At 63.7% G+C, this 24,405-nt stretch overlaps 4 protein-coding genes and 3 non-coding genes across 12 annotated transcripts; 3 read left to right on the top strand and 4 right to left on the bottom strand.

Annotated features, from left to right (window-relative positions):
* The first annotated feature begins 725 nt into the window (after positions 1 to 725).
* Positions 726 to 2,694, top strand: LOC104916712 (N-acetyltransferase 8B-like). Of its 3 annotated transcripts, none has more exons than XM_085214954.1 (2): positions 726 to 745; positions 1,958 to 2,694. In XM_085214954.1, the coding sequence occupies exon 2, from the start codon at positions 1,970 to 1,972 to the stop codon at positions 2,639 to 2,641; it is 672 nt and encodes a 223-aa protein (XP_085071080.1). In that variant the 5' UTR covers positions 726 to 745; positions 1,958 to 1,969; the 3' UTR covers positions 2,642 to 2,694. The 3 variants fall into 3 exon arrangements, with proteins under 3 accessions (XP_085071080.1, XP_085071078.1, XP_085071079.1); XM_085214952.1 differs by lacking the exon at positions 726 to 745 and adding an exon at positions 752 to 1,008; XM_085214953.1 differs by lacking the exon at positions 726 to 745 and adding an exon at positions 1,090 to 1,206.
* A 579-nt stretch (positions 2,695 to 3,273) lies between these two features.
* On the top strand, positions 3,274 to 12,520 carry VPS16 (VPS16 core subunit of CORVET and HOPS complexes). The gene is made up of 24 exons (XM_085214939.1): positions 3,274 to 3,450; positions 3,720 to 3,808; positions 3,905 to 4,002; positions 4,730 to 4,858; positions 5,201 to 5,345; positions 5,410 to 5,525; positions 5,752 to 5,874; positions 6,932 to 6,987; positions 7,143 to 7,232; positions 7,639 to 7,733; positions 7,934 to 8,010; positions 8,250 to 8,381; positions 8,491 to 8,618; positions 8,997 to 9,032; positions 9,234 to 9,342; positions 9,413 to 9,547; positions 9,634 to 9,742; positions 10,065 to 10,162; positions 10,573 to 10,677; positions 10,959 to 11,036; positions 11,198 to 11,367; positions 11,530 to 11,626; positions 11,815 to 11,918; positions 12,174 to 12,520. Exons 1-24 carry the CDS (start codon positions 3,398 to 3,400, stop codon positions 12,316 to 12,318), a joined length of 2,517 nt encoding a protein of 838 aa, XP_085071065.1. The 5' UTR covers positions 3,274 to 3,397; the 3' UTR covers positions 12,319 to 12,520.
* Positions 12,521 to 12,708: 188 nt separating this feature from the next.
* IDH3B (isocitrate dehydrogenase (NAD(+)) 3 non-catalytic subunit beta) lies at positions 12,709 to 21,005 on the top strand. Of its 4 annotated transcripts, none has more exons than XM_085214943.1 (12): positions 12,709 to 12,848; positions 13,003 to 13,080; positions 14,608 to 14,706; positions 15,280 to 15,400; positions 15,777 to 15,837; positions 16,315 to 16,447; positions 16,821 to 16,954; positions 17,335 to 17,437; positions 17,907 to 18,053; positions 18,332 to 18,392; positions 20,124 to 20,246; positions 20,351 to 21,005. In XM_085214943.1, exons 1-12 carry the CDS (start codon positions 12,813 to 12,815, stop codon positions 20,476 to 20,478), a joined length of 1,224 nt encoding a protein of 407 aa, XP_085071069.1. In that variant the 5' UTR covers positions 12,709 to 12,812; the 3' UTR covers positions 20,479 to 21,005. The 4 variants fall into 4 exon arrangements, with proteins under 4 accessions (XP_085071069.1, XP_085071071.1, XP_085071070.1 ...); XM_085214945.1 differs by lacking the exon at positions 20,351 to 21,005 and adding an exon at positions 18,145 to 18,239 and having other exon boundaries at positions 20,124 to 20,290; XM_085214944.1 differs by lacking the exons at positions 20,124 to 20,246; positions 20,351 to 21,005 and adding exons at positions 18,145 to 18,239; positions 18,801 to 19,688.
* NOP56 (NOP56 ribonucleoprotein) lies at positions 20,552 to 24,357 on the bottom strand. The gene is made up of 12 exons (XM_085214942.1): positions 24,254 to 24,357; positions 23,968 to 24,057; positions 23,775 to 23,889; positions 23,542 to 23,703; positions 23,258 to 23,456; positions 22,840 to 23,027; positions 22,619 to 22,770; positions 22,338 to 22,438; positions 21,911 to 22,059; positions 21,600 to 21,721; positions 21,282 to 21,416; positions 20,552 to 21,056 (listed from the first exon to the last, which is right to left on the bottom strand). The coding sequence occupies exons 1-12, from the start codon at positions 24,254 to 24,256 to the stop codon at positions 20,868 to 20,870; spliced, it is 1,605 nt and encodes a 534-aa protein (XP_085071068.1). The 5' UTR covers positions 24,257 to 24,357; the 3' UTR covers positions 20,552 to 20,867.
* On the bottom strand, positions 21,485 to 21,551 carry LOC116217745 (small nucleolar RNA SNORD57). The gene has a single exon (XR_004162423.1). It is a non-coding gene; the product is annotated as a small nucleolar RNA SNORD57 (small nucleolar RNA).
* Positions 21,793 to 21,863, bottom strand: LOC116217746 (small nucleolar RNA SNORD56). Its single transcript, XR_004162424.1, has one exon. It is a non-coding gene; the product is annotated as a small nucleolar RNA SNORD56 (small nucleolar RNA).
* Positions 23,088 to 23,220, bottom strand: LOC116217747 (small nucleolar RNA SNORA51). The gene has a single exon (XR_004162425.1). It is a non-coding gene; the product is annotated as a small nucleolar RNA SNORA51 (small nucleolar RNA).
* Positions 24,358 to 24,405: the final 48 nt, after the last annotated feature.

Genomic DNA, 24,405 nt, shown 5'->3' with positions numbered 1-24,405 from the left:
ATCCTCGGGGCCATCAGGCAGGGGCTGCACCCCACTTGGATGCGGGGCAGTGGGTCGGGAAGCTAGAGGGAGTCAGACTGGTTTGAAAATGGCACCGTCGTCTGCCTGCAGAATGAGGTGCTGGGCTGTGCCCCATGGGATCCTCATCCCATGTGGCTGAGCTGTGTGCACGGTGCCCCATGGGGATCCGCATCCTGTTTAGATGAGCCATGCTGGTGAACCCCTATGGGGACATGGGGACCCCTGTGCCGTGAGGCTGAGCTGTGTGGACCGGGACCCACGGGGATCCTCATCCCATGTGGGTGAGCCATATGGACATCCCATGGGATCCTCATCTCATGCAGCCGAGCCATGTGGACGATGCCCCACGAGGACCCTCACACCACGTGGCTGAGCCATGCAGGTGAACCCCTATGGGGACACGGGGACCCTCGTGCTGCGTGGTGCCAGGATGGGGACGTGACCCCACCCCCATCCCCAACCCCGCTGCTCCTCAGCACCGGGAGGGGGCTCAGCCTCCCTGGGGGGCCCGAAAACCCAACGCCCCCCAGCTGAGCGGGAATCCACACAGGGACCCCGGCCGAGTCCCGTCGCCGTGCGGATTTGCGCCTGCCCCCCTTAACGCTGCAATAATTAAAGAACATCGGAGCGCTGCCCGCGGGGTCAGTGCCTGCCTACCCCCCTCCCTACCCCGCCTTCCCCGCCGCTCCTTCGGCAGTGACGGCCTTTGCTCGTCGGTTTAAAGGTGCTGAGCTCTGCTACGCACGCCGGCCCCGCAGCGCAGCACTCGCGCAGCGCTGGGCAAAGCCTCCGGGGGGCGGACGTGGGCTGGGGGGTTCGCAGCTCCCCGTGGGCTCAACTCCCCCCGCCGCCCGAGCATCGCTCGCCGCGCCGCGCTCGGCCCCCGCGGGGGCGCTGCGGGATCCCGGCTGCTCGCGGGGCTGCGGGCCCGGCTCGGTGCTGCGGGACCGCCGCTGCCCGCTCGCCGCTGCCCGGCCCTGCGCAGCGGTAAGGGAAGCGGAGGGGTGCGGGACGGAGCGTGCGGGATCCGGCGGCGGAGCGGCTGCGGGAGGGGGGGAGGGAACGGGCAGCGGGGGGGCGGTGCGGGACGGCGCTCGGGCTGCGCGGAGCCACGCACACGCCGTGCGGGGCGCACCGGGAGGCGTCGGGGCGGAGGGAAGCGCGGCTCCGTCCGCGGGGTCTCCGGTAGGGCAGCGCCGGGCCCCAGCGGGACCCCGGGGGCTGCGGCATCCCCGGGCTCGGCCCCATCCGCGGGTCCCGACCTCGGCGCAAGCGGCTCGGCCCCCCCGCGAGCGCAGGCACGGAGCCCAGAGCTTCCACGTTGCTTTCAGTGCGCGCTGCCTCTCCTGTGACCCTTTGCCCCCGCTGCGGTCCTTCGGTGCCCGCTTCCCTCCCCGTGCCCCTTTGCCCCCGCCGTCACTGCCAGCTCCTGTCTGGGCAGCGCTGCTTCCCCTTCATCCCAGCCCTGCAGCCCTCGGGGCTTTGGGCACCCCGGGCCCTGCTGCCTCCTCCCGTGTCCCAGCCCGGGGATGGCAGGGGGAGCTTCTCCAGAGCCCCCCCGGGAAGGGAGACCCGCAGCCCCCTGTCCGCTGCTCCTCCTTCCTGCTCAGGGCCCCGCGGAACGGCTGCAGCTCCAGCCCTGAGCTCACTTGGCTGCTCCAAGTTGCCCTGCTCTCTGGTTGCCCAGAGAGGTGATGGGTGCCCCATCCCTGGTGACATTCAGGTCAGGCTGGAGTGGCTCTGAGCACCTGATGGAGCTGTGCTGGTGTCTCTGTTCTTTGTGAGGGGGGTTGGACCATCCTTTGGCTTCTATGAAGGACCCTTCCAACTCCAACCATCCTTTGGCTTCTATGAAGGTCCCTTCCAGCTCTAAGCACAATGCGACTCCATGAAGGTTCCCCTCCAACCCCAACCACTCTCTGGTTCTGACCTGCAGGCCCCAGTGCCCATGGCTCTGTACCGCATCCGGCTGTACCGCGACGAGGACTACGATGCCGTGCGCTCTCTGTTTGCCCGTGGCATCATTGAGCACGCCCCAGCCATCTACAGGCATATGCTGCGCTCCACACGGGTGCAGCTGGGGCTGCTGGCCCTGTTCACGGCCGTGCGTGCCGTAGCTGGCAGCTGGCTGCTGGCACTGGCAGCCGTGGCGCTGGCGCTGGCGGCCACCTGGCCCATGATGCGCTCCTTCAGCACGTCCTACGTTCAGGAGGCACTGATCACTGATCTCTGCGACATCGACAGCAGCTACATGCGGGCGCCCGATTCCTGCTTCTGGGTGGCGGAGGCCGACGGGGCGGTGGTGGGAATGGTGGCTGTGGCCCCGCCTCAGGACCCGGCACAGCGCGGGGAGGCCCTGGAGCTGAAGCGGATGTCGGTCAGCAAGGATCACCGTGGCCGTGGCATCTCCAAGGCGCTGTGCGGGGAGGTGCTGCGCTTCGCCCAGGCGCGAGGCTACAGAGCTGTGATGCTGTACACCTCCGTAGTGCAGGTGGTGGCCCAGCGGCTGTACGAGAGGCAGGGCTTCAGGAAGGTGGGTGCCAGCAGCCCCTCGCTGCTTGCCAGCCTGGTCTCCTTCCAGATCTTCCAGTACCGCTGTGAGCTGCCCGGCCGCCGCTAGGGCCTCCCCTGTTCCTGTAGCACTGAGAAATAAACAGAGACTGTGGAAGGGTGCGATGAGCGTGTCGTGGATGCCGTGTGGCTGTTCTGTGTGCGGCATCGCGCCTCCATGTGGCTCAGGCCCACACCGTGAGCTCGGCCCAGCACGGCCCTGTGCTGCTCTGCCCTTCCTCAGGGCCTGCCCAGCCCCACATGGCATCGCTGCACTGTGGCTGCCCACAGTTCGGTGCTGGGGGCCTTTTGGGGTCCGCTGGGACTCGTGCTGTGCCCCCACCAGCACGGCCGTGCTGTGTCAGTGCTGTGTGGGCAGGGGAAGGCGGAGGTGCGGGGCAGGGCCTGTGGGTGGCAGGGGCACTGCTGTCCCAGAACGCAGGAACAGATTCCCGCTGAGCTCTGTGCGCAGGGGTGTGAGTGGGGACGGGGAATGCTGGTGGCTGGGTGAGACCGACCGCAGGACTCGGGCTGCGGACAGGACGGGACAGAGCCCGCGCTGGGATGGCGGCTGCAGCCTTATTCAAGATGGCGGCGTTTCCCCTTCCCTCTGGTCCTGCCCTCACTCAAGATGGCGGCGTTTCCCCTTCCCTCTGGTCTTGCCCTCACTCAAGATGGCGGCGTTTCCCTTTCCCTCTGGCCTGCCCTCATTCAAGATGACGGCCGCCGTGGCGTCCGTCGTCACGCGGAGGGCGGAAGCGCAGCCTGAACTGAACCCAGCTGAGCTGAGCGGAGTCGCCGGGAGGGCCCGGCTCCGGCCGGCACCATGGACTGCTACACGGCCAACTGGAACCCGCTGGGCGAAGAGGCCTTCTACCGGTGAGGGGGATCTGGGCCTCGTGGTGGGGATGGATCTGGGCCTCGTAGAGGAGGCTGGGGCCCGGTGGGAGGGGGCTGGGCCTAGAGTGGCAGGTCTGGGGTCTGGGGGGACGGGGTGTGAGCCTGGGGGAGGGGGGGCCCGGGGCCCGGTGTGGGGCTGGGGTTTGTTCAGGGCTCCCGGCTCTGGCCGGGCTCCGGGCCCTGGCAGCCCCCTTTACTGCTCTGCACTGTCTGTGTGTCCGTCCGTCCGTCCGCTCACCTGCCCGCAGCAAGTTCGAGCTGTACACCATGGAGTGGGGCCTGAAGGAGGAGCTGCGGGACTGCCTGGTGGCGGCTGCCCCGTACGGCGGGCCCATAGGTAGGGCCGGCACCCCGCGGGGCCGGGCGGGGCGGTGTGCCTAACGACGGCCGAGGGGCCGCAGCCGGCTCAGGGGCCGCCCCGTCCCAACCGCAGCTCTGCTGAAGAACCACGGCAGGAAGGAGAAATCCCCCAGCGCCCGCCCGCTGCTGGAGATCTACTCGGCCTCGGGGCTGCTCCTGGCCAGCGTCCCGGTGAGCGCCTGGGCAGGGCTGCTGGAATCCAGCTGCGCGGGGTCTGCTGCCACGCTGCCCTGTAGGCTGAGCCCTTCCTAGAGGTGCGCGATGTTCGTCGAGATGGCCCTGCCCTGGCTGCAGCCCCTGGAGGACGCTGAGCTGCGTCCCTGGCGGCACTGAGCCCTGGGCGGGAGGGTGGCTGTGGAAGGGCGCTGCTGTACCTGGTGCCGTAGGTTCGTGGCTGGGCTGTGAGACCGGCTGCCACCTCAGCCTGTGCCACTCGCCTGTGTGCCCTGGGGCAGCTCGTCTGGGCTGCCTGCAGGGAAGCACAGTGCTGCCACGCATCCTCAGCACCTCGAGCTTTCAGGAGTCACCACTGCATGGTTCTTGCAGCTCCTGAAAGCTTTGGTTCTCCAGCTGCTCAAAAGCAATGCTGTGTGCAAGGGTGTTGGGAGTCTGCAGGGAGAGGGAGGCACCCAGACTGGGAAGAAGAGGAACGGGGTGGGGATGGGGAAAGCAGCGCTGGAGCTTTGGGAGTGCCCTCCCTTAGCCATTGTCTAGAGCTGGGGAAGATACGGAGAAACAGCAGGAGGGGTGAGCTGTTGTGCCTGCGGGGGGCTGCAGTCAGGGGCACCAGAACTGCAAATGCTGAACTGCAGCCACTGGCATCGTTTGCATCCCCTGGAGGGGGCAGCTTGGCAGCTGGGAGGTGAGCAGCAGACACTGATCAGTTTCCTGCTTGCAGTGGAAGAGTGGCCAGCTGGTGCAGCTGGGCTGGACAGCCAGTGAGGACCTGCTGTGCATCCAGGAGGATGGCACTGTTCTCATCTACAACCTCTTCTGCGAGTTCAAGCGTCACTTCAGCATGGGCAACGTGAGTGGGGTGGGGAAAGAAAAGCTGGGGAGCTCGTCACCATGAGGTCCACAAAGTTGGATTTGTGTGTTGGAGAAGTGCTGCAAGGCCTCCCTGAATGATCCCAACCCAGTAGGGCTGAGAGCTCCCCAGCCTCCCTGCAGGGCTCTTCCTTTGGGTGCGAGCTGGCACGTGTCCCAGAGGCACAGGAGCACGACCTCTTTCAGCTGGGGTGCTGCTGGCTGCACGGCACAGGGCTGTCCTCCCTGGGACGGTTTTGCCCCCACAGCCCCGGTGCCTCTCCCAGCAGCATGGTGCTGTGCCCTGCTGCCCCAACCCGGGCCCTTCTTCCCCGTGGCACAGGAGGTGCTGCAGAACCACGTGCTGGAGGCGAAGGTCTTCCACACAGAGTACGGCACCGGTGTGGCCATCCTCACTGGAGCACACCGCTTCTCGCTGACCACCAACATCGATGACCTGAAGCTGCGCAGGATGCCCGAGGTGCCAGGTGTGTCTCCTCCCCGCTGCTCCACGCTCTGCCTGGCGCGGGGTCCTGACGTTGGTCCCTGCAGGTCTGCAGAAGCCGCCCTCTTGCTGGGCTGTGCTGACCCAAGACAGAGTGACCATCATCCTGCTGGCGGTCGGCCAGGACCTGTACCTGCTGGACAACACCTCCTGCTCCGTGGTGGTGAGTGAGCCACGGCGGCGTCAGTGGGGAGCAGGGCGACCTGCAGCTTCCAGTGCTGCCTGGCAGGTCCTTCCCCACAGCCTGGCCAAGGACAAAGCTGTGGAGATAAGGCGGACGCAGCACGGGACGGGACGGCCACGCTTTGTCCTGCTCTCAGCCCCTTTGCGGCGTCGGTGCCAGCATGTAGCTGTGTCCCTGACCATCCCTGTCCTTTTCCTCATCCCAGACGCCCCCTGGCATGAGCCCCTCCGCTGGTGCCTACCTGCAGATGGCCGTGTCCTTCAACTACCGCTGCCTGGCACTCTTCACTGACACTGGCTACATCTGGATGGGGTTGGCCACGCTGAAGGTGAGCGTCCCTTTCCCTCCCCGCTGCTTGGTGTCGGTGGGAGCCCTCCCTGCTCTGTGCTCCCCCACTGCCTCTCGCAGCCAGACCTGATGGCATCCCAGCAGTTTCTCCTTAGATGCCTGTGGACACTGCAGCCCGATCTTCCTGCTGTTCACAGGCACCTGTGGTCTGCCGTCAGAAAATCCACTCTCCTTTGCTTTTTTCACCCACTTTTATACATTACTCCTCACCTTTTCCTTTTTCAAATCCACATTTTACTGGCCTTGTGTCTTCCGTTCTATGTCCAAATACCTCCCAAATAAACGGGCTGCTCCTGATTACTCTTTCCACACCAGATTCTGTTGCATCCATGCCCAAACTTGGTGGTTCTGATTTTGTTTTGTAGCAGGCTCAGCCATATTACTGTAGCCGGTGTGGTCACTCATTACAAGCGGTCCATTCTGGTTCATACTGGTGATGCAAATCAATGTCCTTTAGACTTTGTTCATTTTTCTGGTCTCAGTTGAGCACAAGCAACTTGCTTTATGTGTGGGTGGGCTGCTTGCCAGAGCAATGGGTGAAAGGTTACAATGACTGTTTACATGGGATGATAGTAACAGAACAAGGGGCAAACAGGGGAGGGGGTTAGGTTGGATGTTAGGAGGAAGTTTTCCACCCAGATAGTGGTGACACACTGGAACAGGAGGCTGTGGATCCCCATCCCTGCAGGCATCCAAGGCCAGGCTGGATGTGGCTCTGGGCAGCCTGGGCTGCTGGTTGGCGACTGCACACAGCAGGGGTTGGAACTGATGAGCTCTGTGGGCCTTTTAACCCAGGCCGTTCTACTATTCTATGAAAGTTTCTCATGCTCAGTCTAACTACTGGCACAGCATCCCTGGCCTTTGTCTGCAGCAGCCACGGCCCTGGCTCCCTCTGGGACTGGAGAAGTGGCCAGGTGCTTCTGCAGGACACGTGCCCTGTGCTGCTTGTCACCTCCTCGGTGCACGGCTGCAGCAGCTGCGCAGTACCACCTCTCCATGTGCCTTCTCCTCCTCGACTCTTCTCTTTCCTCCTGCAGGACAAGCTCTGCGAGTTCAACAGCGCCATCCGGTCTGCACCCAAGCAGATGGTTTGGTGAGCGTTTTCCTGAGCTTCCCCCCTCTGCTTTGGGCCCTGCCTTCACTGCACTTTGCAGGGTCTGTTCGGGACAAGAGGGATCGTCCCTCAGGTCCCCACTCCAGGCACGGGGCTGGGGTAGGTGCTCCCTGACCACGCTGGGCTCCCTGCAGGTGCACACGTCCCCGCAGCCGGCAGCGCGCCGTGGTGCTGGCCTGGGACCGGCAGCTCATGGTGGCTGGGAATTCCACGGAGTGCATCCGGTATCCTTTGGGGAGAAGCTGTCGCTTCTGCTGTGCGCCTCCTCGGGCCGCGCTGGTGGAAACCACTCCTCTGTCTGGGCCCCAGACCCCTCGTTCTCCTCTCTGACTTTCCCAGTGCAGAGCAACCCACCTCCCTCCCAGCTCTGAGAGCAGAGCTTGGCCACAAGAGCCCTGCGGCCGGTAGGGCTGTGCCAGAGCCCTCAGCCGATTCCCCGGGGGTGAGGGCTGTCACAGTGGGACGATCCCTGTTCCTCCAAAGTGGTGGAAAGAAGGGTCACGAGGCCCTTTGGGGATGGGCCAGTCAGGGGTTTGTTCCATGGCATCTCTGTGGCTGACCTGCTCCTGGCAGAGCTGGGCTGCAGCCGGCAGCTGCTTTCTTCCCACGAGCCCTTAGCGGGAGGCACAGGTTTGTCCTGGATGAGGACTCCTACCTGGTGCCAGAGCCAGATGGGGTCCGGATCTTGTCCCGCACCTCCCACGAGTTCCTGCACGAGATCCCAGGTGAGGCATTCTCTGGGTGAAGCCATCCAGCCCTGCAGAGGGAGGGCACTGGCACAGGGTCTCGGGTCCCAGAGCTTATAGAAGGGTTGGCTGGGAGCAGCACCTGGCTGGGTGCATCTGGGCTGGGGCAGCCTCTCATGCTGGCTTTTTTTTTTTTTTTTTTTTTTTTTTTTTTTTTTTTTTTACCCCCTTCCCTGCAGAAGCCAGCCAGGAAATCTTCAAAATCGCTTCCATGGCACCAGGGGCCCTCCTGCTAGAGGCACAGAAGGAGTACGAGGTTTGGCACCCCGCTCTGCTGCACACCTGCCTCCTCCCGTGGGCTGCCCCAATGCAAACCCAGCATTACATCCAGTGTGATGGAAAGGGGATGGCCTGGACGTCCCTGTGGGGGCACGGTGCTGGTGTGCAGGCAGCCCCTGCTGTCCCTGGGTCGCCGGGGCTTCAGGCACCTGGTGCTCACCCTGGCCGCAGTGTCCCACGTCCCACAGCTCACCTACAGGCTGTGTTTCTCTGCAGAAGGAGAGTCAAAAGGCAGATGAGTACCTGAGGGAGATCAAGGACCAGAAACTGCTCCCAGAAGCAGTGAGCCAGTGCATCGAGGCAGCCGGCTATGAGCATGAGCCAGAGACCCAGAAGTCCCTGCTGCGGGTGAGCGAAGCGGGCAAGGAGGCTCTGGGTGAGGCTGAAGCCGTTCCCCTCCTGCTGGAGGCTCTCCCACGGCCCATCCACCCCAGAGCCCGCACGTCTCCTCTTGCAGGCAGCCTCCTTTGGGAAGTGCTTCATCGACAAGTTCCCCCCGGAGAGCTTTGTGCGCATGTGCCAGGACCTGCGGGTGCTCAACTCCATCCGGGACTACCAGATTGGCATCCCCCTCACCTTCACCCAGTATCCTCCGTGGGGCAGGCAGGAGGGGTGACTGTGGGGTCTGGCAGGCAGAGTCCCCTGCCATCGGTGCCAGCCTTGGCCAGGGAGCTGGGATGTAACAGGATGGGGAGGGTTGGGCAGCAGAGCCTCACTCAGACCAGCCGGCCCCACAGTGCTCAGCTACCGGCTTCGCCCTGGGCCGCAGAGCAGGGTCAGCCTCCTGCACGCACTGCACGGTGCTGCGCCCAACCTGTGCCCGTGATGCTGAGCCCGTGTCATGGTGCTGAGCCTGCCCTGCCCTCAAGTGCCAGCCATGGAGGTGCTGCCGGGAGGGGGTGGGCACCCAGCACACGTTGCCTGCGCTCCGCAGGGCCCGGGATGCCCTTGACTGTTCTGCAGATACAAACGACTCACCGTTGAGGTCTTGCTGGACAGGTAAGGCTTGCTCCAAGCTGGGCTTGATAGCCCTGTCCCTGAGCAGCCCAGGCTGTGCCCAGCCCTGCTGCAGTACTTGTGCAGTCTCTGCCCCCCCGGCTGGTGGCTGAGTGAGCTCTGAGAGCTTGGGACCCCCCTGAGGCTGGCTGAGCTGCACGGCTGCTCGCACAGCACGCTGCTGAGCCCCCCTGTGCCCTCCAGGCTGGTCCTGCGGCGGCTCTACCCCCTGGCCATCAGGATCTGTGAGTACCTGCGCCTCCCGGAGATCCAGGGCGTCAGCCGCATCCTGGCCCACTGGGCCTGCTACAAGGCAAGGAGGGAAGGCTCCGGGGGGTCCTCTGCCATGCTGGGGCCGTGCTGACTGCTCCGCTCCCCTCTAGGTGCAGCAGAAGGACAAGTCTGACGAGGAGGTGGCTTATGCCATCAACCAGAAGCTGGGTGACACGCCAGGCATCTCCTACTCTGAGATCGCCGCCCGAGCGTACGACTGCGGCAGGACAGAGCTGGCCATCAAGGTCTGTGGCGTGTCCTGGGGGTGGTGGCACCAAGGGCTCGGGGTGACACAGTGGCTGCATGCTGACGCCCTCTGTGATGGCCTCAGCTGCTGGAGTACGAGCCACGCTCCGGGGAGCAGGTCCCACTGCTGCTGAAGATGAAGCGGAGCAAGCTGGCCCTGAGCAAAGCCATCGAGAGTGGGGACACAGACCTGGGTAAGGGGCAGGGCTGGGGGTCCTGCACACACAGAGAGGGGTCCTGAGGCAGGAGGGACTCTGCAGAACCCAACACCGAGGGCTCTGCCTGCATCCAGGCAGCAAATCTCCCTTGAGAAGGACTTGGAATTTGGGGGAGCCCGTTCGTGGCTTTGTGCTGCATGGGCTGATGGGGTGGTGGGAGCTGATTGAGCCCCTCAGGGCAAGGAGGGAGCAAAGGGCAGAGCTGAGGACTGGCTGAATGTCCCACCAGTGCTCCCCTGGGCAGCTGTGCTGGGGAAGAGTCCTCGTCCCCTGTCCTAAAACGCTCCTTCTGCCCCAGTCTACACTGTCGTGCTGCACCTGAAGAACGAGCTGAATCGTGGCACCTTCTTCATGACGCTGCAGAACCAGCCGGTGGCTCTGAGCCTCTATCGCCAGGTGAGGGCTGCCCAGCCGTGTGCACACCTGGCTGGGGGGATCCCACAGAATGGCCAGGGTTGGAAGGGACCTCAAGGATCGTGATTCTCCAACCCCCCCACCCAGGCAGGGCCACCAACCTCCCATTTCATACTAGACCAGGCTGCCCAGGGCCCCATCCAACCTGGCCTTGAACATCTCTAGGGATGGGGCATCCACAGCCTCTCTGGGCAGCTGTTCCAGCACCTCACCGCTCTCATAGTAAAGAACTTCCCCTTGACATACAACCTCAATCTTCCCTCCCTAACACCTGTATGCTCTGCCCTCAGTCCCCCTTCCCACTTCCTTGGCTGGGGACCTGGGAGCCATGTGATGTGGCAGAGGCAGCTCACTGTACCTGCGAGCCCTCACCTCCACCTGTTGCTTCCCAGTTTTGCAAGCACCAGGAGCGAGAGACGCTGAAGGACTTGTACAACCAGGATGACAACCACCAGGAGCTCGGCAACTTCCATGTCCACTCCAGCTACTCAGAGAAGGTCTGTGTCTGGCAGCATGGGAGGAGCATAGTGAAAGAGCTGGGGGCTTGTTGCCCTGGGGCTCTGTGTTGGAAGTCATCAGCCCCTCCTGTATGCGATGGAGAGCTCCAGCTCCCCCAGGGTGAGGGGGGATCCAGCCCTCTGCCCTTCTTGTGTGATGATCAAGGCAGGGCATCATCGAGCCCCGCAGTGCATTCAGGGGAGGTCCTGCCCTGTGCCCCGTCCTTTGCAGTGCAGCATCTGTGTTGGCATGGGGTGATGTGGCTGTTTTCTGTCTCCAGCGCATCGAAGGGCGGGTGGGAGCCCTGCAGAATGCTGTGGATGAGTACTACAAGGCCAAGAATGAGTTTGCTGCCAAGGTGAGCATGACCAGGGCTGCGAAGGTGGCCCTCCCCTGCTCTCACTGCAGCTGGGCAGCGCTGGGTTCAGTGGGATCACAGCCACTGGATGGGTTACTGGGTGGGACAGTGCTGTCATTTGCTGGGACAGAGCCCCTTTACTCTGGTGCTTTACTCCGCAGGCCACAGAGGATCAGATCAAGCTCCTGCGGCTCCAGCGACACCTCCAGGAGGACTTTGACAAGCCCTACCTCGACCTCTCTCTGCACAACACCGTCTCCACCCTGATCCAGGACGGCCACCACAAGAAAGCTGAGCAGCTGTACCGGGAGTTCAAGATCCCCGACAAGCGGTGGGTCTGGAGTGAGGGCAGTGCTGGGCTGGAGCTGTGGCTCACAGCTTTGGGGGCGCAGTTGGTTTTTCCTGGTGCCCCACATGGGTGTTAAGCTGTGGGCTGGGAGCGGGGGCTGCAGCGTGCTGGCAGCCATAGGAGCTGTTCTCCTGGTGTCCCCAGGTACTGGTGGCTGAAGATCAGTGCCCTGGCCACCCGTGGGGACTGGGAGGAGATGGAGAAGTTCTCCAAGAGCAAGAAGTCGCCCATCGGGTACCTGGTAAGAGCTTTCCTCGCTGGAGGAGGACCTGTCCACACTCCCTGCCAGCCCTTCTCTCTGTCCACACGCACACTCAGTGCCGTCCTTGAGGAGGGTGTGGGCAGGACCATGCTGTGGGGCTGAAGTGCCCTGTGGGGAGCCTGGTGTGGGACAGCAGGCTGCCTTCACCCCACTCCTCTCCTCCTCAGCCCTTCGTGGAGATTGCTGTGAAGCACCACAACCGCTACGAGGCCAAGAAGTACGCACCCCGTGTCACCCCTGAGCAGCGGGTCAAGGCCTTCATCCTTGTGGGGTACGTTGGCTGTCTGAGCCGGGGGGGCAGGAAGAAGCCAGAGGTACGGCTGGGGCTCACGGCAGCAGGGGGGGGTGGTGCAGCAGCACTCCCAGGGCTGTGGGCTTGGGCTGCTCTGGAGGGATAAGGAAACACTCATCCTTCCGGTGCCAGTGGGGGCTGCGGGGGGTGCCACCCAGACCCCTCTCTTCTCACCCTAACCTTTTCTCACCGCGTGGAGGTAAATGGTGCCTTCAGCCCCTGCTTTGCCCCCAGGGACCTGGAGCAGGCGGCTGACGCTGCCATCGAGCACAAGAACGAGACTGAGATGAACCTCGTCCTGTCCAAGTGCTCTGCCACCACTGACGGCGCCGTGATGGAGAAGCTGAACCGGGCTCGTGCTCAGCTCCTGAAGAAGTGAGCCCCAGTGCTCCCCTCCGTGCTGGGGGCAGGAGCTCAGCCCCCCCGTCCCGAGGTCAGGACCCTCGCTGAGGGCACGGAGCTGCTAGGAGGGGTCCGTGGCTGGGAGCGCTGCGGCGGCGCTGTGCTGTGGCTGCCTGCAGCCCCCTGCCCTCTCCTGCTGTCCCCCCTCAATTCTTGGTCAATAAAGAGCGAGAGCCTGCTGTGCTGCGTCCTGGTGAGGAAACGACCCCCGGGATGGGGGGGTGCCCGGGGGGGGCCAGGGAGCGGTGCTGAGGCCGTGGGGGTTCGGTGGGGTGGGCGGGGCTCCGCGGCGCGGCGGGGAGCTGCGCTGGTGTGGGGGTCCCGTGGGCTCCCAGGGAGCGCCGGGGCGCCTCGCGGCAGATAACTGCCCTGCGTCCTCCCGGCCGCCAGGGGGCGCGCTGCACGGGGCGGAGCCGCTCTAACCTCCACTCGCCTTGCCGCAGGCGCGGGGCATTGTGGGACGGCGGCAAGATGGCGGCGCTCAGCGCAGGGCGGACTGCGGTCAGGGTGAGGGGCGGGTGGGGGGGGAGGGGGTCGCGGGGTGCGGGGAGTCGGTGCGGAACCGGCTTTGGATGCGGGCTCCGGGGCTCCGGGGCCGGCCGGGAGGAGCGCGGTGCGCTGGGGCCGTTCCGCCGCCGTTTAACCGCCGCTCTCCCCGCAGGGCCTCCTGCGCGCCCCGCGCGGCCTCTGCCGGCCTCTGGGCGCCTCCGCCGCGCTGCAGCAGATCCCGCGGGCCAAGGTGAGGAGGCCGGATCTGCGGACCGGAACGCCGTCGTTCAGCGTCTGACGGCCTCAGCGACTTCTGTCTTTGTGTCTCCCATCTGTAATAATTGGGTGGTCGTTAATGTAGAGCGATAGGAGATAATGCACCGCCGTTATTGTCAGGTGCTGAGGGAGGAGCGCAGTGCGGGGGCTCGCATCGATATGAGGCACAGGTCGGCACTGAGGTTGCTTTCCCCTGCACTGCAGCTCGGGCTGTGCTCCCTCATTTGGTGACCGCAGAGATGAGCAGGGCTGCAGCACCTCCCCTCAAAGCCAGGCTGAGGGAGCTGGGCTGTTCAGCATGGAGAAGAGAAGCTGCGGGGTGACCTCAGTGCAGCCTGCGGGACCTCAAGGGAGCCTGCAGACGGGAGGGGATCAGCTCTTGGAAAGGGGAGAAACAGCAGGAATGGTTGGAAGGTGAGGGAGGGCAGATTTCAGTTGGGTGTCAGGGGAAGTTGTTTGCTGTGAGAGTGGGGAGGTGCTGAACAGCTGCCCAGAGAGGCTGTGGATCCCCGTCCATCCCTGGAGGTGTTCGAGGCCAGCAAGGATGGGGCCCTGGGCAGCCTGGGCTGCTGTGAGATGTGCAGGTTGGTGGCCCTGCATTGGGGGGGGGGGGTTGGAGCTTCATTGTCCTTGAGGTCCCTTCCAACCAGGGCCATTCTGTGATTCTGTGACACTCTTGTTCTTTCCCATCACCATCCAGACTCTGCAGTCAGTTCTGTGAGGTCTCTGCCAGCTCTGCAGGGAATTAGTGGCTAAAGAGGCAGGGATCAGTAAAAGCACTGTGTAAAAATAGCTGCCAGCTCAGAGGGGGGGGCAGCGGTGGTGGTGGGAATGGCTCAGGAATCACCTCTGAAACCAACTCTGCTTCATACATTCAGGCTTGGTCTTCAGCACAGAAGGAAGGGTGGGTGGTGACAGGACAAGGGGGAATGGTTTTAAACTGAGCCAGGGGAGGTTTAGGTTGGATATCAGAAGGAAGTTTTTCCCCCAGAGGGTGGTGAGGCACTGAACGGTTGCCCAAGGAGGCTGTGGATCCCCATCCCTGCAGGCATCCAAGGCCAGGCTGGATGTGGCTCTGGGCAGCCTGGGCTGCTGGTTGGTGACCTGCACACAGCAGGGGGTTGGGACTGGGTGAGCACTGTGGGCCTTTTAACCCAGGCCGTTCTGTGATTCTGTAATAAGCACGGGGTGCTTTAATAAAGTGTGCAATTAGCAAAAAGCAGCAGGGCAGGACTTCACATGGGGAGACTGAGGTGATCCTGCAGACAGAAAGTAGAAAGGAAGGAACACTTACCTGTGTGAGAGGGGCAGAGCAGAGCAGGGGATGCTGTGTGAGGAAGGGTCTGGGATGGCAGTGGGGCGGGGCTTCGGCGTGAATAACTGTGCGAAGGGTGCAGGTGTTCTCCATGCTGGTAGTAACCTTCCTCTGCCTTGCTGCACGCAGGTTAGGGATGACACTGGATTATGTGGGAGGTCTGAGTGCCGTTTTCTCTCCTTGCAGTCAGAAAATGCAAAGTCAGAGGGCACGTTCCAGGTCACCATGCTGCCTGGGGACGGCGTGGGCCCGGAGCTGATGCACGCCGTCAAGGAGGTGTTCAAGGTAACATCTGCTGCCTCTCGGAGCAATGGGCCAAGGACAGCAGCTGCAGAACTGCTTAAAGCACTGCTGAGCCAGAGGGCAGCCTGCCTGTGTCCTCCAGCATGGAATAGTGTGGGCTGTGAACAGGCTGAGGTCTTTCCCTTGCCGTAGAACGGGTTCAGCTTAGGCTGTTCTTGCAAACAGTTCATTCATCATGAAGGCATTCCCAGCTGTAACTCAGGGCAGGAGTGAGAATTAAGCAGTTCTGTATTCTAATACAGAATGAGTTGGTCACAGAATAGAAAACAAACAGTCTTGTCTGCTGTGTTAGAAAACTGTAATGACCCAGAGGGCAGGGAGTTCTGGTATAAAGGGTGGCAGAAAACACCATTATGCAGTCACAGCTGGAATGGAAGGAGTGACCCTGAGGTTGGGTTCAGCAGATTGTGTTCAGTTCCCTCTTCTCCCCAAGGAGCTCTGCCTGGTTTAAGTTTCATGCCTCGACTCTCTGAGCCCCGTGGATGTTTGCCTGCTGTAGTGCCTTTAAAAGGACCCTGCTGAGGCAGTGGCTGTTGCTCTCTGTCTCTGGTGCAGGCTGCCAGCGTGCCCGTGGTCTTTGATGAGCACCACCTGAGCGAGGTGCAGAACATGGCCTCGGAGGAGAAGCTGGACCAGGTGGTGGACTCCATGAAGGAGAGCAAAGTGGCCCTTATAGGTGAGGACCTGCGCTCACTGTCTGTCCAGCAAGGAGAGCTGCACCTGTCTCAGAAGCTCTAGATGCTTTCGGAGGGCAGGATTTCTGGAGTTAGGAAGCGTGTTCTCTTTAAACAAAGAAGCAGTTTACCTCTACTTGGTTTCCTTAGCTCATCAATGGAGAGGTTATATCCAACTTCTGCTTCTGAAAGGAGACCTCCTAGCATGGCCTGCAGAAACAAAGGGCCTCATCTGGGTCCAGCGTAGTGCAAATGGATCTTTGTCCTGTCTCAGGCTTTATGGAAAGCCCCCTGCTCCCTCACCCAGGTTCAGACCCTGTCCTTAGCAGCTGTCAGTGCACTCCATGTTCTTACTGCTGCTCCGTGTTGTCCCTGCAGGCAAGATCCACACCCCCATGGAGTACAAGGGAGAGCTGGCTTCTTACGACATGAGACTGAGGTGAGCTCAGCACCTGCTTGGCTGCCAGGGCCGGGAACTGACAGCACTGAGGAACCGCTTTGCGCTCAGTCCTGGTGGTGTGGCACTGCAGTGGGGCTGAAGGAGACGAGTCCAGGGCACATGGGAGGCTCACCTGTCACCAGGGAGCCAAACATCCTGAGAAGCTGTGGCTGGGAGCTGCCTCTTCTGAGTGCCGCCCCACTGCCTGCTTCCCTGGGGGGCCTTCGGAGGGGAGGGGGTGGCGGAGGAATGGGCACAGGGAGCTGCCTCGACCCAGGGCAGGCAGAGCCAGGCTGTGACGAGCTGAGACTGGCTCTGCGTCCTTGAGGTCACGGGTAGCTGGAGGGCAGCCGTGGGATGACACCTCAGGGGCAGGTCTTTGCTGTTTGCTCCGTGCCCTGCCGTCACCCCCAGCGCCCACCAGGAGCAGCCCCTGCTCCAGGAAAAGCTTGTGATGAAGTGCTGACTCTGTTGCAGGCGCAAATTGGACTTGTTTGCAAACGTCGTCCACGTGAAGAGCTTGCCAGGCTACAAAACCCGCCACAACAACTTGGACCTCGTGATCATTCGCGAGCAGACAGAGGGGGAGTACAGCTCTCTGGAGCACGAGGTGCGAGAGCCGCTTCGTGCTGCTGCTGGCCTCACGGGGTGGGGGGTCTGGGGGGTCTGGTGGGCTGGTGGCTGCCCTCGGTGCCTGGGGCATTCATTGCTCAGCGAGGCCCAGGAACGCCTGGAGCTGCAGCGGTGACAGCAGTAGGAGATGGGTGAGAGCAGTCGGTGATGTGAACGCACGCGGACAGCAGCAGGAGGGGTCGTGCCTGAAAAAAGGCCTTGTGGAAGTTGAGGGAGCTCTTGCTGAGGCGATCCAGCGGCAGGCAGGGGCTCCCGTCGGTGTCACAGAGCTCCGGGCTGCCGGCCGCGCGGGTGGCTGAGGCAGGGCTGCGGGCTGCGTGCCAGCTGCTCACGCTGCCCTTCGTGTGCAGAGCGCAAAGGGGGTCATCGAGTGCCTGAAGATCATCACCAGGGCCAAGTCGCAGCGCATCGCCAAGTTCGCCTTTGACTACGCCACCAAGAAGGGCCGCTCCAAGGTGACGGCTGTGCACAAAGCCAACATCATGTGAGTGCTGCAGGGACGCGCGGGGGGCGGCTGCCGGGCGCTGCCACATCCCAGGCCTTCCGCCCTCAGCTCTCGGTCCCCATGGGAGCGGTGCCAGGTGCTGGTCTGGCTCCAGGGAGGCTGGGCGTTTCCTGGCAGCTGTTGTTCCCCTCCGTGTGGCCTCACTGCAGGCCTGACAGCTGCGTCCTGACATGGGAGGCAGTTCTGTGTGCTCCCCCTGGGCTCTGACTTCAGCACTTTGTTTCTGCAGCCTGAGCTGCCCTGGGGCTGCCTGCCCCCCATCCCTGCTGCGCTGGGACACCAACTGCTATTGGAGTCTCACTTCTGTAATGATTTCACTGCTGTCCCGCAGAACCCTCATGGTGTTCTTTGTCTCTCAGGAAATTGGGTGATGGGCTCTTCCTGCAGTGCTGTGAGGAAGTGGCAGAACTGTACCCCAAGATCAAGTTCGACACCATGATAATTGACAACTGCTGCATGCAGGTGAGGGTCCCGCTTCCTTACCCAGAGCCGTTCTGCACCGCCGGCTGCTGCTCTGCCTGCTGGGCAAAGGGATGAAAAGCTGACACCTGAAGAGCGCTGCTGCTGTCAGCTGCCAGGTCTGGGTGTTTGCCCGTGTCCTGGCCTGAGGTTTGCTGCTTGCAGGAGGGAGCACAGACTGGGTGCCCCCAGCCTTTCCCTGCTCTCCACCAGCTGAGGGCAGGAGCTGCAGGGATGATGTCTGGGACCTGGAGCAAACGCCTGGGATGGGCTTGCAAAGCTGCCACGTGCTGTGGGTCCGTGGCATCTGATCTGTCTCAGCCGTGCTCCCTGCTGTTACCTGACCACACTTCAGGTTGTGCTCGGGGTTCTGAGCTGCAGCCCCTGCCTTCTGAGGGCTGTCGTGGTGCCTGCTGCCTGTGCTGGCTCCGACTGCTGCGCAGGGCTCACGTCTTCCCTTCCCCCCACACAGCTGGTGCAGAACCCCTACCAGTTCGACGTCCTGGTGATGCCAAACCTCTATGGGAACATCATCGACAACCTGGCAGCTGGTTTGGTGGGCGGCGCAGGCGTGGTGCCCGGGGAGAGCTACAGTGCTGAGTACGCCGTCTTCGAGATGGTGAGGAGGCAGCTGTGCTCCCAGCCCCCCCCCTGTGCTTCCCCAGCCCCTGGCAGCTGGGGACCCTCCCTCACCTGCTTGTCCCCCCCAGGGCGCCCGCCACCCCTTTGCCCAGGCTGTGGGCAGGAACATTGCCAACCCCACAGCCATGCTGCTGTCGGCTGCCAACATGCTGCGGCACCTCAAGTACGTGCTGGGGGTGGGGCGGGGTGGGAGGGCAGCGCCGCGGGCCGGGAGCACGGGCTGACACTGACCCGTGGCCGCTGCCCTCTCCCCAGCTTGGAATTCCACTCCAACTTGATCTCAGATGCGGTGAAGAAGGTGATCAAAGTCGGAAAAGTAAGTGTTGGGCGGGCGGCCGTGTGTGTGCCTGTATCCGTGTGTGAGTGGTGGTAGAGCGCAGCACTGCGTCGTCCCGTAGGGACAGCGCCAACCTCTGACCTCCCCCTTCTCCCCCCGAGGGACCCCCTGTGCATCCCCTGCGTGTGTAGCTGTTGTGCAGTCAGCTGCAGTCAGCCGTAGTCGTCAGCCCCTCTGCTCGTCTGGGTTTGCTGCCTTGGGAGGCTCTAGCAGGGCTGGGGGACATCAGGTGGTCTCTTCCTAGCTTGCCCCCCTCTGGGCTCCCTGTCAGGGCACGTAGAGGGAAGCTGCTTTCCTCTCCTCTCCTCTCCCTTCTCTCAGTGATTTTGCTCGGTTCACAATCACGTTTCTCCCTTGTTTCTCCCCTTCCCTGTGTTGGATTTTTAGGTTCGGACGCGGGACTTGGGAGGTTACTGCACCACTTCTGACTTCGTCAAGTCTGTGATTGACAACCTGCACCCCCACTATGGTGCCTAGGAGCCCCACTCGCCCGCGGCGAGCCCTGGGACCTCACTGCGCCCTGCAGCAGCCCCCCCCACTGTAGTTTAAAGCCCCACAGCCATCCTTCCCCTACCCTCACCCTGGCCGCCTGCTCCCTGGGCCTCGGGGGAGGACGGGGCTCTCCTCTTCCCCAGCCCAGTGCCCGCCAGGAGCCGTGCTGGCTGCAACTCCCTTCTCCCCATAGCCGAGAGTGGTGCTGGGGGAGGTGGCACCCCAGGCACGTCCCAAGCCGGCAGCTCTGCAGAACAGTGGGACCTGGGGTCCTGCCGATACCTTTCCGTGCCCTCAGAGGCTTTAGCAATAAGTAGGACCCCGGGCCTGAGGCCCTGTGCTGGGGGTGTGCAAGGGCAGCTGTTTGCTTGCTGGGAGCGTCCCGTGTGGCACAGTCCTACGTGCAGCAAAGGGAGACGTGAGTTTGCTCAGCTGCTGCCCCGGGAACCCGAGCAGCCCAGGATCAGCCCTGCGTCCTGTCTTTATGAGTGGCTGGTTGCCGAAGGCTGGGGGCTGTGAGCTGAGCCCCCCTTCCCCGGGCAGCAGCTGCTCCCAGCTCCCTGCTGCTCCTCCTGCGTTTGCCCAGCCGTGGGGCGGTGGGGGGCAGGTGGCCGCCTGGGCCGAGCCCTGCTGACCTTGCGGGGGGGGTGAGGCTGCAGGAGCTCTTGGGGGGACCGAGGGATGCTCTGCCCCACAGCTGTGTGTGTGAGTGAGCGTCTGGGACACGTATTTAACTGTGCTTTGTATTTCGTATGCAAATAAAGGGTCCAATGCTTCCCCCTGTCCTGCACCCAGCCCGGATGCCATTTCCCCACAGCACTGCTCGCTGCCCGTATCCCAAATCACCCCACCGGAGTCCTGGCAAGGAGCAGGGCCTGTCCTGGGCTGCAGCTGGGACACAACGTCCCCTGCATGGAGTGGGCAGAGCGGCAGCCTTACACTCCTCTCTTCCTTCAGCCATCTCTTAGTGCAGCTGCAGGAAGCACAGGAAGCAGCAGCCCGTCCTCCTGCTGGGGCAGGGGGCTGCGGTTGGGTTCTGTAAGGCCGTAAGCGTGGGCAGAGAGCCATAGAGACGCACGCAGAGGAGCCCGGAGGGGTAGAGGACCGCCTGCGGCACACCGCTGGGCAGCCCAGCCCTTCCCCACCCCCAGGGGACACCAGCAGCCCCAGGCAGCCCGGGGCCTCTTCCCTCCTCACTGACGCTGCCTTTTGTTGCAGGTGCGCACAGCAGACATGGGTGGATACGCCACGTCCCTGGATTTCACCCAAGCTGTGATTGGGGCCCTGGATGTGTAGGGCCGCTGCTCATCTGGCTGCCCTGCTGCTCCCGCTGCCTGCTCGGTAATTTATTGCTTCCCTGTAATAAAGCAGCCTCTGCAACGTAACAGCGGGGGGGGCAGCCTCAACCTCTCCTCGCTCCATCCCCACCTGCGTGCCATCTGCAGCCCCTCCTGGCGGCAGGGAGCAGAGCGCAGCGCCGTGCCTCGCCTGGGCCCCCGCAGCACCGCCCTCGCACAGCAGGGCACGCGGCTCAGTGCTGGGGCGGGGATACGGCACCGGCACCGGGCACTAAGCGCAGCTGGGGCTCCTGCAGCCACCCTCGGATTCTGTGACGCCCAGCAGCGGCAAAAGACCAGGAGGGCAGCTCAACACCAAGCTGAGCCCTTTATTGAGGCTCAGTCGCACTGTGCAGGTTCCTGCCCTCTGGCAGCCATGGATGGCTCACGGCTGCGGCCGCTCCGGGGGCTCTGAAAGGCACGAGCAGCTCTGCCCAAGCACGGCCACGAGGCAGCGGGGCCCGGCCCCACGAGGCACAGAGCACGAGGTGTCCAACGCCTGTGAGCTGCAGCCTGGCGCGCAGCTGCCAAGAAATGGACGGCAGGTGATGAGTTGCAGCCAAACCAAGCCGGCCTCTGAGTCCACAGTGCTGGAGCACAGCCCTGCTCCAGCTGCCCCCCAGCCCTAATCCTCCTCCAAGTCCTTGGCCTTTTTCTTTTTCTTCTTCTCCAGGGGAGCAGCCTCTCCCATCAGTTTCCTTTTCTTCTTGGGCAAGGCCTCTTCTTCCAGTCCATTCTCCTCTGGCTCTGTGGCAGCTTCCTGCTCCTGCTCCTTCTTCTTCTTCTTCTTTTTCTTTGGCTCTATGTTGTTTTCCTAAGAAAAAAACATACGGTGAGGGCCCAGTCTATGAAGCATGCAGACAAACGCTGGCTCCTTGCGACCAACCCCCCCAGCTGGGTTGGGGGCCCAAACATCCCCCAGCTCTGCAGGGCAGCGGGACAAGAGCAGCAGACACTGCTAAACAGCCCGGATGTGGTCACAGCGCAGCGGGGCCACCACAAACCCACCCCAAAGGTCGCTCAGAGCCTCTGCCCTCACCTCTGCCTCCTGCATGGAGTTCTCCATCTCCTCCGCAGCTGCAGCCAAAGCCTCCAGGCGCCGCTTCTCCCGCTTCTTCTTCTTCTTCTCCTTCTTTTCCTGCTTCCTTTTGACCTCAGCCACCACCTCGTTGGCCTGCGGGGAGCAGAGCAGCGCTCAGTGCAGGGCCAGACTCCCACCCACCCCTTTCCAGCAGAGCTGTCGGATCAGCCTCATTAAATCAGTTTTTGGCCTCCACAGCAAGTCAGGCGGGACTTCACATCACATCCGACAGCAATGCCTGCCCGGCCCAGCAGCCCCACCTCCCCACAGCCTCACCTCCACCATGGCCTCCTTCATGACCTCCAGGTTCTTGCGGGGCGGCTCTCCGGTCTCATAGAACGCCAGCCGTTCCTCCACCTGCTCCCTCAGCTTGTCCCCAAAGACGCTGGTGGGAACCTCTGCAGGGACAGCTGGGCTCAGCACCCCTCATCCCACCCGAACCCGGCGCCCACCTCCCCCTCCCAGCGCTCCGCTCAGCCCACAGAACTCAACATTCACTCCGTGAAATGCTGTTGACGAAAAATCTTCCCATCACAGCAGAGGCCGCGTCCCCTGCCCTGCTCCCCGCCCCAGCCCACCCCGCAGACCTGAGAAGCAGTCGATGCGGGAGGCGATGGTGCATTTGTTGGCCAGGTAGCGGGAGATGCGCCCTTTGTTCTTGGCGGCCGCGCGCCCGATGAAGGTGGAGTGGAAGATGAGGCCGTACTTGGGGGTGTTCCCTCGCGTCTTCAGAGCCCTGCGAGAAGCCCAGCGCGCCATCGGGGGCAGCCCGGGCCGAGGTGCCCCGATGGGAGCTGCTGCCCCTCCGCCACCCCCAGCACAGCCCAGGGGACGCCGCCCGCTCCCCTCCCTCTGACCTCACGCAGCGCCACACGAGGCACGAGCTGCTGAGCCGCGGCGGTCGCTCAGGGGCTGGGGCTGGCAGCTCACACGCAGCCGAGGCCAGAGCAGCCCGGCGCATCGCAGCCAGCAGCCCAGGGACCCGCCATCACTGCGACCACCCCGCAGCGGTACCTGAACAGGGCTTTCTCAGCCCCCAGGATCTGCACCGTCGAGGCCGGGTACTTGGCCAGGTTCGTCAGGCTGCCGGCGTGGGAGATGAGGCGGGCGCCCACCTGCGAGGGGACGCGGGGTTACGGCTGCCCCCAGAGCACGGGGGCCGTGGGGGGAGCATCACGCAGCGCCCAGGCCGGGATCAGCAGTGAGGACTGTCAGCACAGCGGCTCAGTGGATTGACAGATTCACTCAGACATCACTTCCGCGGCTGGGGAGCAGGGGGACACGCGCTCACTCACCACCTCCCCGATGAGGGCTGAGAGGCTGGGGGCCACCTGGCTCATCTTGGAGCGCAGGTATTCCTGCAGGCCCTTACGGTACTCAGACAGAGAGATCACACGGCTGGAGAAGCTCTCGATGTTGATGAGGTCGATGGGGGAGATGTCCATCCCTGGGGAAAGCAGCGTCAGGGAGCTGAGCTCTGCCAGCAGCCCTACAGGCTGTGCAGAACCCCACTCACCCATGGAGGAGCGGGACGCCTCCAGGATGGCCTGAGCCTTGGCACCATCCATGACGATCTCCTCCAGTCCCTCCAGGCTCTCCTCGCTCAGCTCCTTGCGGTTCCCGATGAATTTGGCCAGCCGGCAGTACGTGTAGTTGTCGGAGACGATCTTGATCAGCTCGGGGAAGTGGTACCCGTACCACTCCCTGCAGGACAGCGTCAGCACAGGCACCGACCCCACACCGACCCCACACCCCCCCGGCTCCCCGTGTCCCCCCGGTCACAATCCGGCCGCGGCACCGCCGCCCCAGCCGGGGTGTTACCCGAGGCCGTGCTCTCCCTCCCCGTTCTATGCAGGCGGTTGGAGGCGCAGCCACCTGCGGTAAGCGTGGGGAGGCCCCGCACCGCCACCCTGCCCAGCCCGGCCCCCGCTCACCGCACACGCATGGAGAAGGTGTTGATGTCCTTGTCCAGCTGGTCCAGCAGACTGATGGACTGGATGATCATGTTGTCCACGCGGTTCACGTTGAACTTCACCTTGGCCCGGGAGTAGCTGTGGCCGAGGCCGAGCTGCGCCTTGGAGGCCGACTGCGCCGTGAGGCCCTTCACCAGGGCGTGGAAGTGCAGGCGGATCCCTGCAGGGAACCAACCGTCACCGACCCCGACCCCATCCCCATCCTCGCCCCCACACGCGGCCCTGCGCCCCACAGCTCGGCTCACCCCGCAGGATCTCAGCCACCACGCCGCCGGTCTGGCACTGATAGCCCAACTCCTCCAGGATGGCGGCCCCGATTTTGGCGTCTCCCACCCCCAGCAGCGCCTTCTTCTTCTTGGCCGGCATCGACGTCTCCAGCAGCAGCCGCAGATCCTCGTGCAGGATCCCTGCGGGACGCGGAGCGGCGCTCAGCGGGGCGGGCCGGGAGCCGCACGGGGGAGCCGCGCGCCGCGCTCACCCTCGGAGACGGCGTTCATGTTCTCCAGGGCGCTCTGCGCCGATTTGAACGGGGAAAAGGCCACGAGCTTCACCACGTTGTGGAACTTGCCGACGGTGAGCACGCTCTCCTCCACCTGCGGCGGACGCGGTCACAGCCCGGAACGGCACGCGGGGCCGCCGCGCCCCCACCCGCGGCCCGGCCCGGCCCGTACCTGCGGCAGCAGCAAACCGATCTCCTCCACCTCGCGGACGGCGAACAGCGCGTACCCGGCCGCATGTTCGAACAGCACGTGCAGCAGCACCTGAGCGAGCGCCGCCGTCAGCGCGGCCCGGGACGCCCGCCAGGCCCCGATCCGCGCCCGGAGCGACGACGGCGGCCCCGATCCGACCCGATCCGCGGCCCGCGGCCCCCCGGCCCCGTCCCGCCCGCCGCCCCCGCCCGGCGTTGCGGCCCCGGCCCGATGCGGGCGGATTCGGCCCCGCGCGCCCCGCGCTCACCATCCTGCCGCCAGCGCCGCCCGGAACTGAGAGCACCGCACCGGAAACCCGCTTTGCCGGAAACCCGCCCCGCCCGCACGCGACCAGTCGGCGGCGACACCGCCGCTCCCGCCAACCAATCAGCGGAGGCTTCCTCTAGAAGGGCGCCCCCA

The sequence above is a fragment of the Meleagris gallopavo genome, chromosome 35 (assembly GCF_905368555.1).
Source record: "Meleagris gallopavo chromosome 35, MGAL_WU_HG_1.1, whole genome shotgun sequence".
Lineage (NCBI taxonomy): Eukaryota > Metazoa > Chordata > Aves > Galliformes > Phasianidae > Meleagris > Meleagris gallopavo.
Note: the sequence above shows the minus strand (reverse complement) of the source record. Positions and strands in the feature narration are given on the sequence as shown.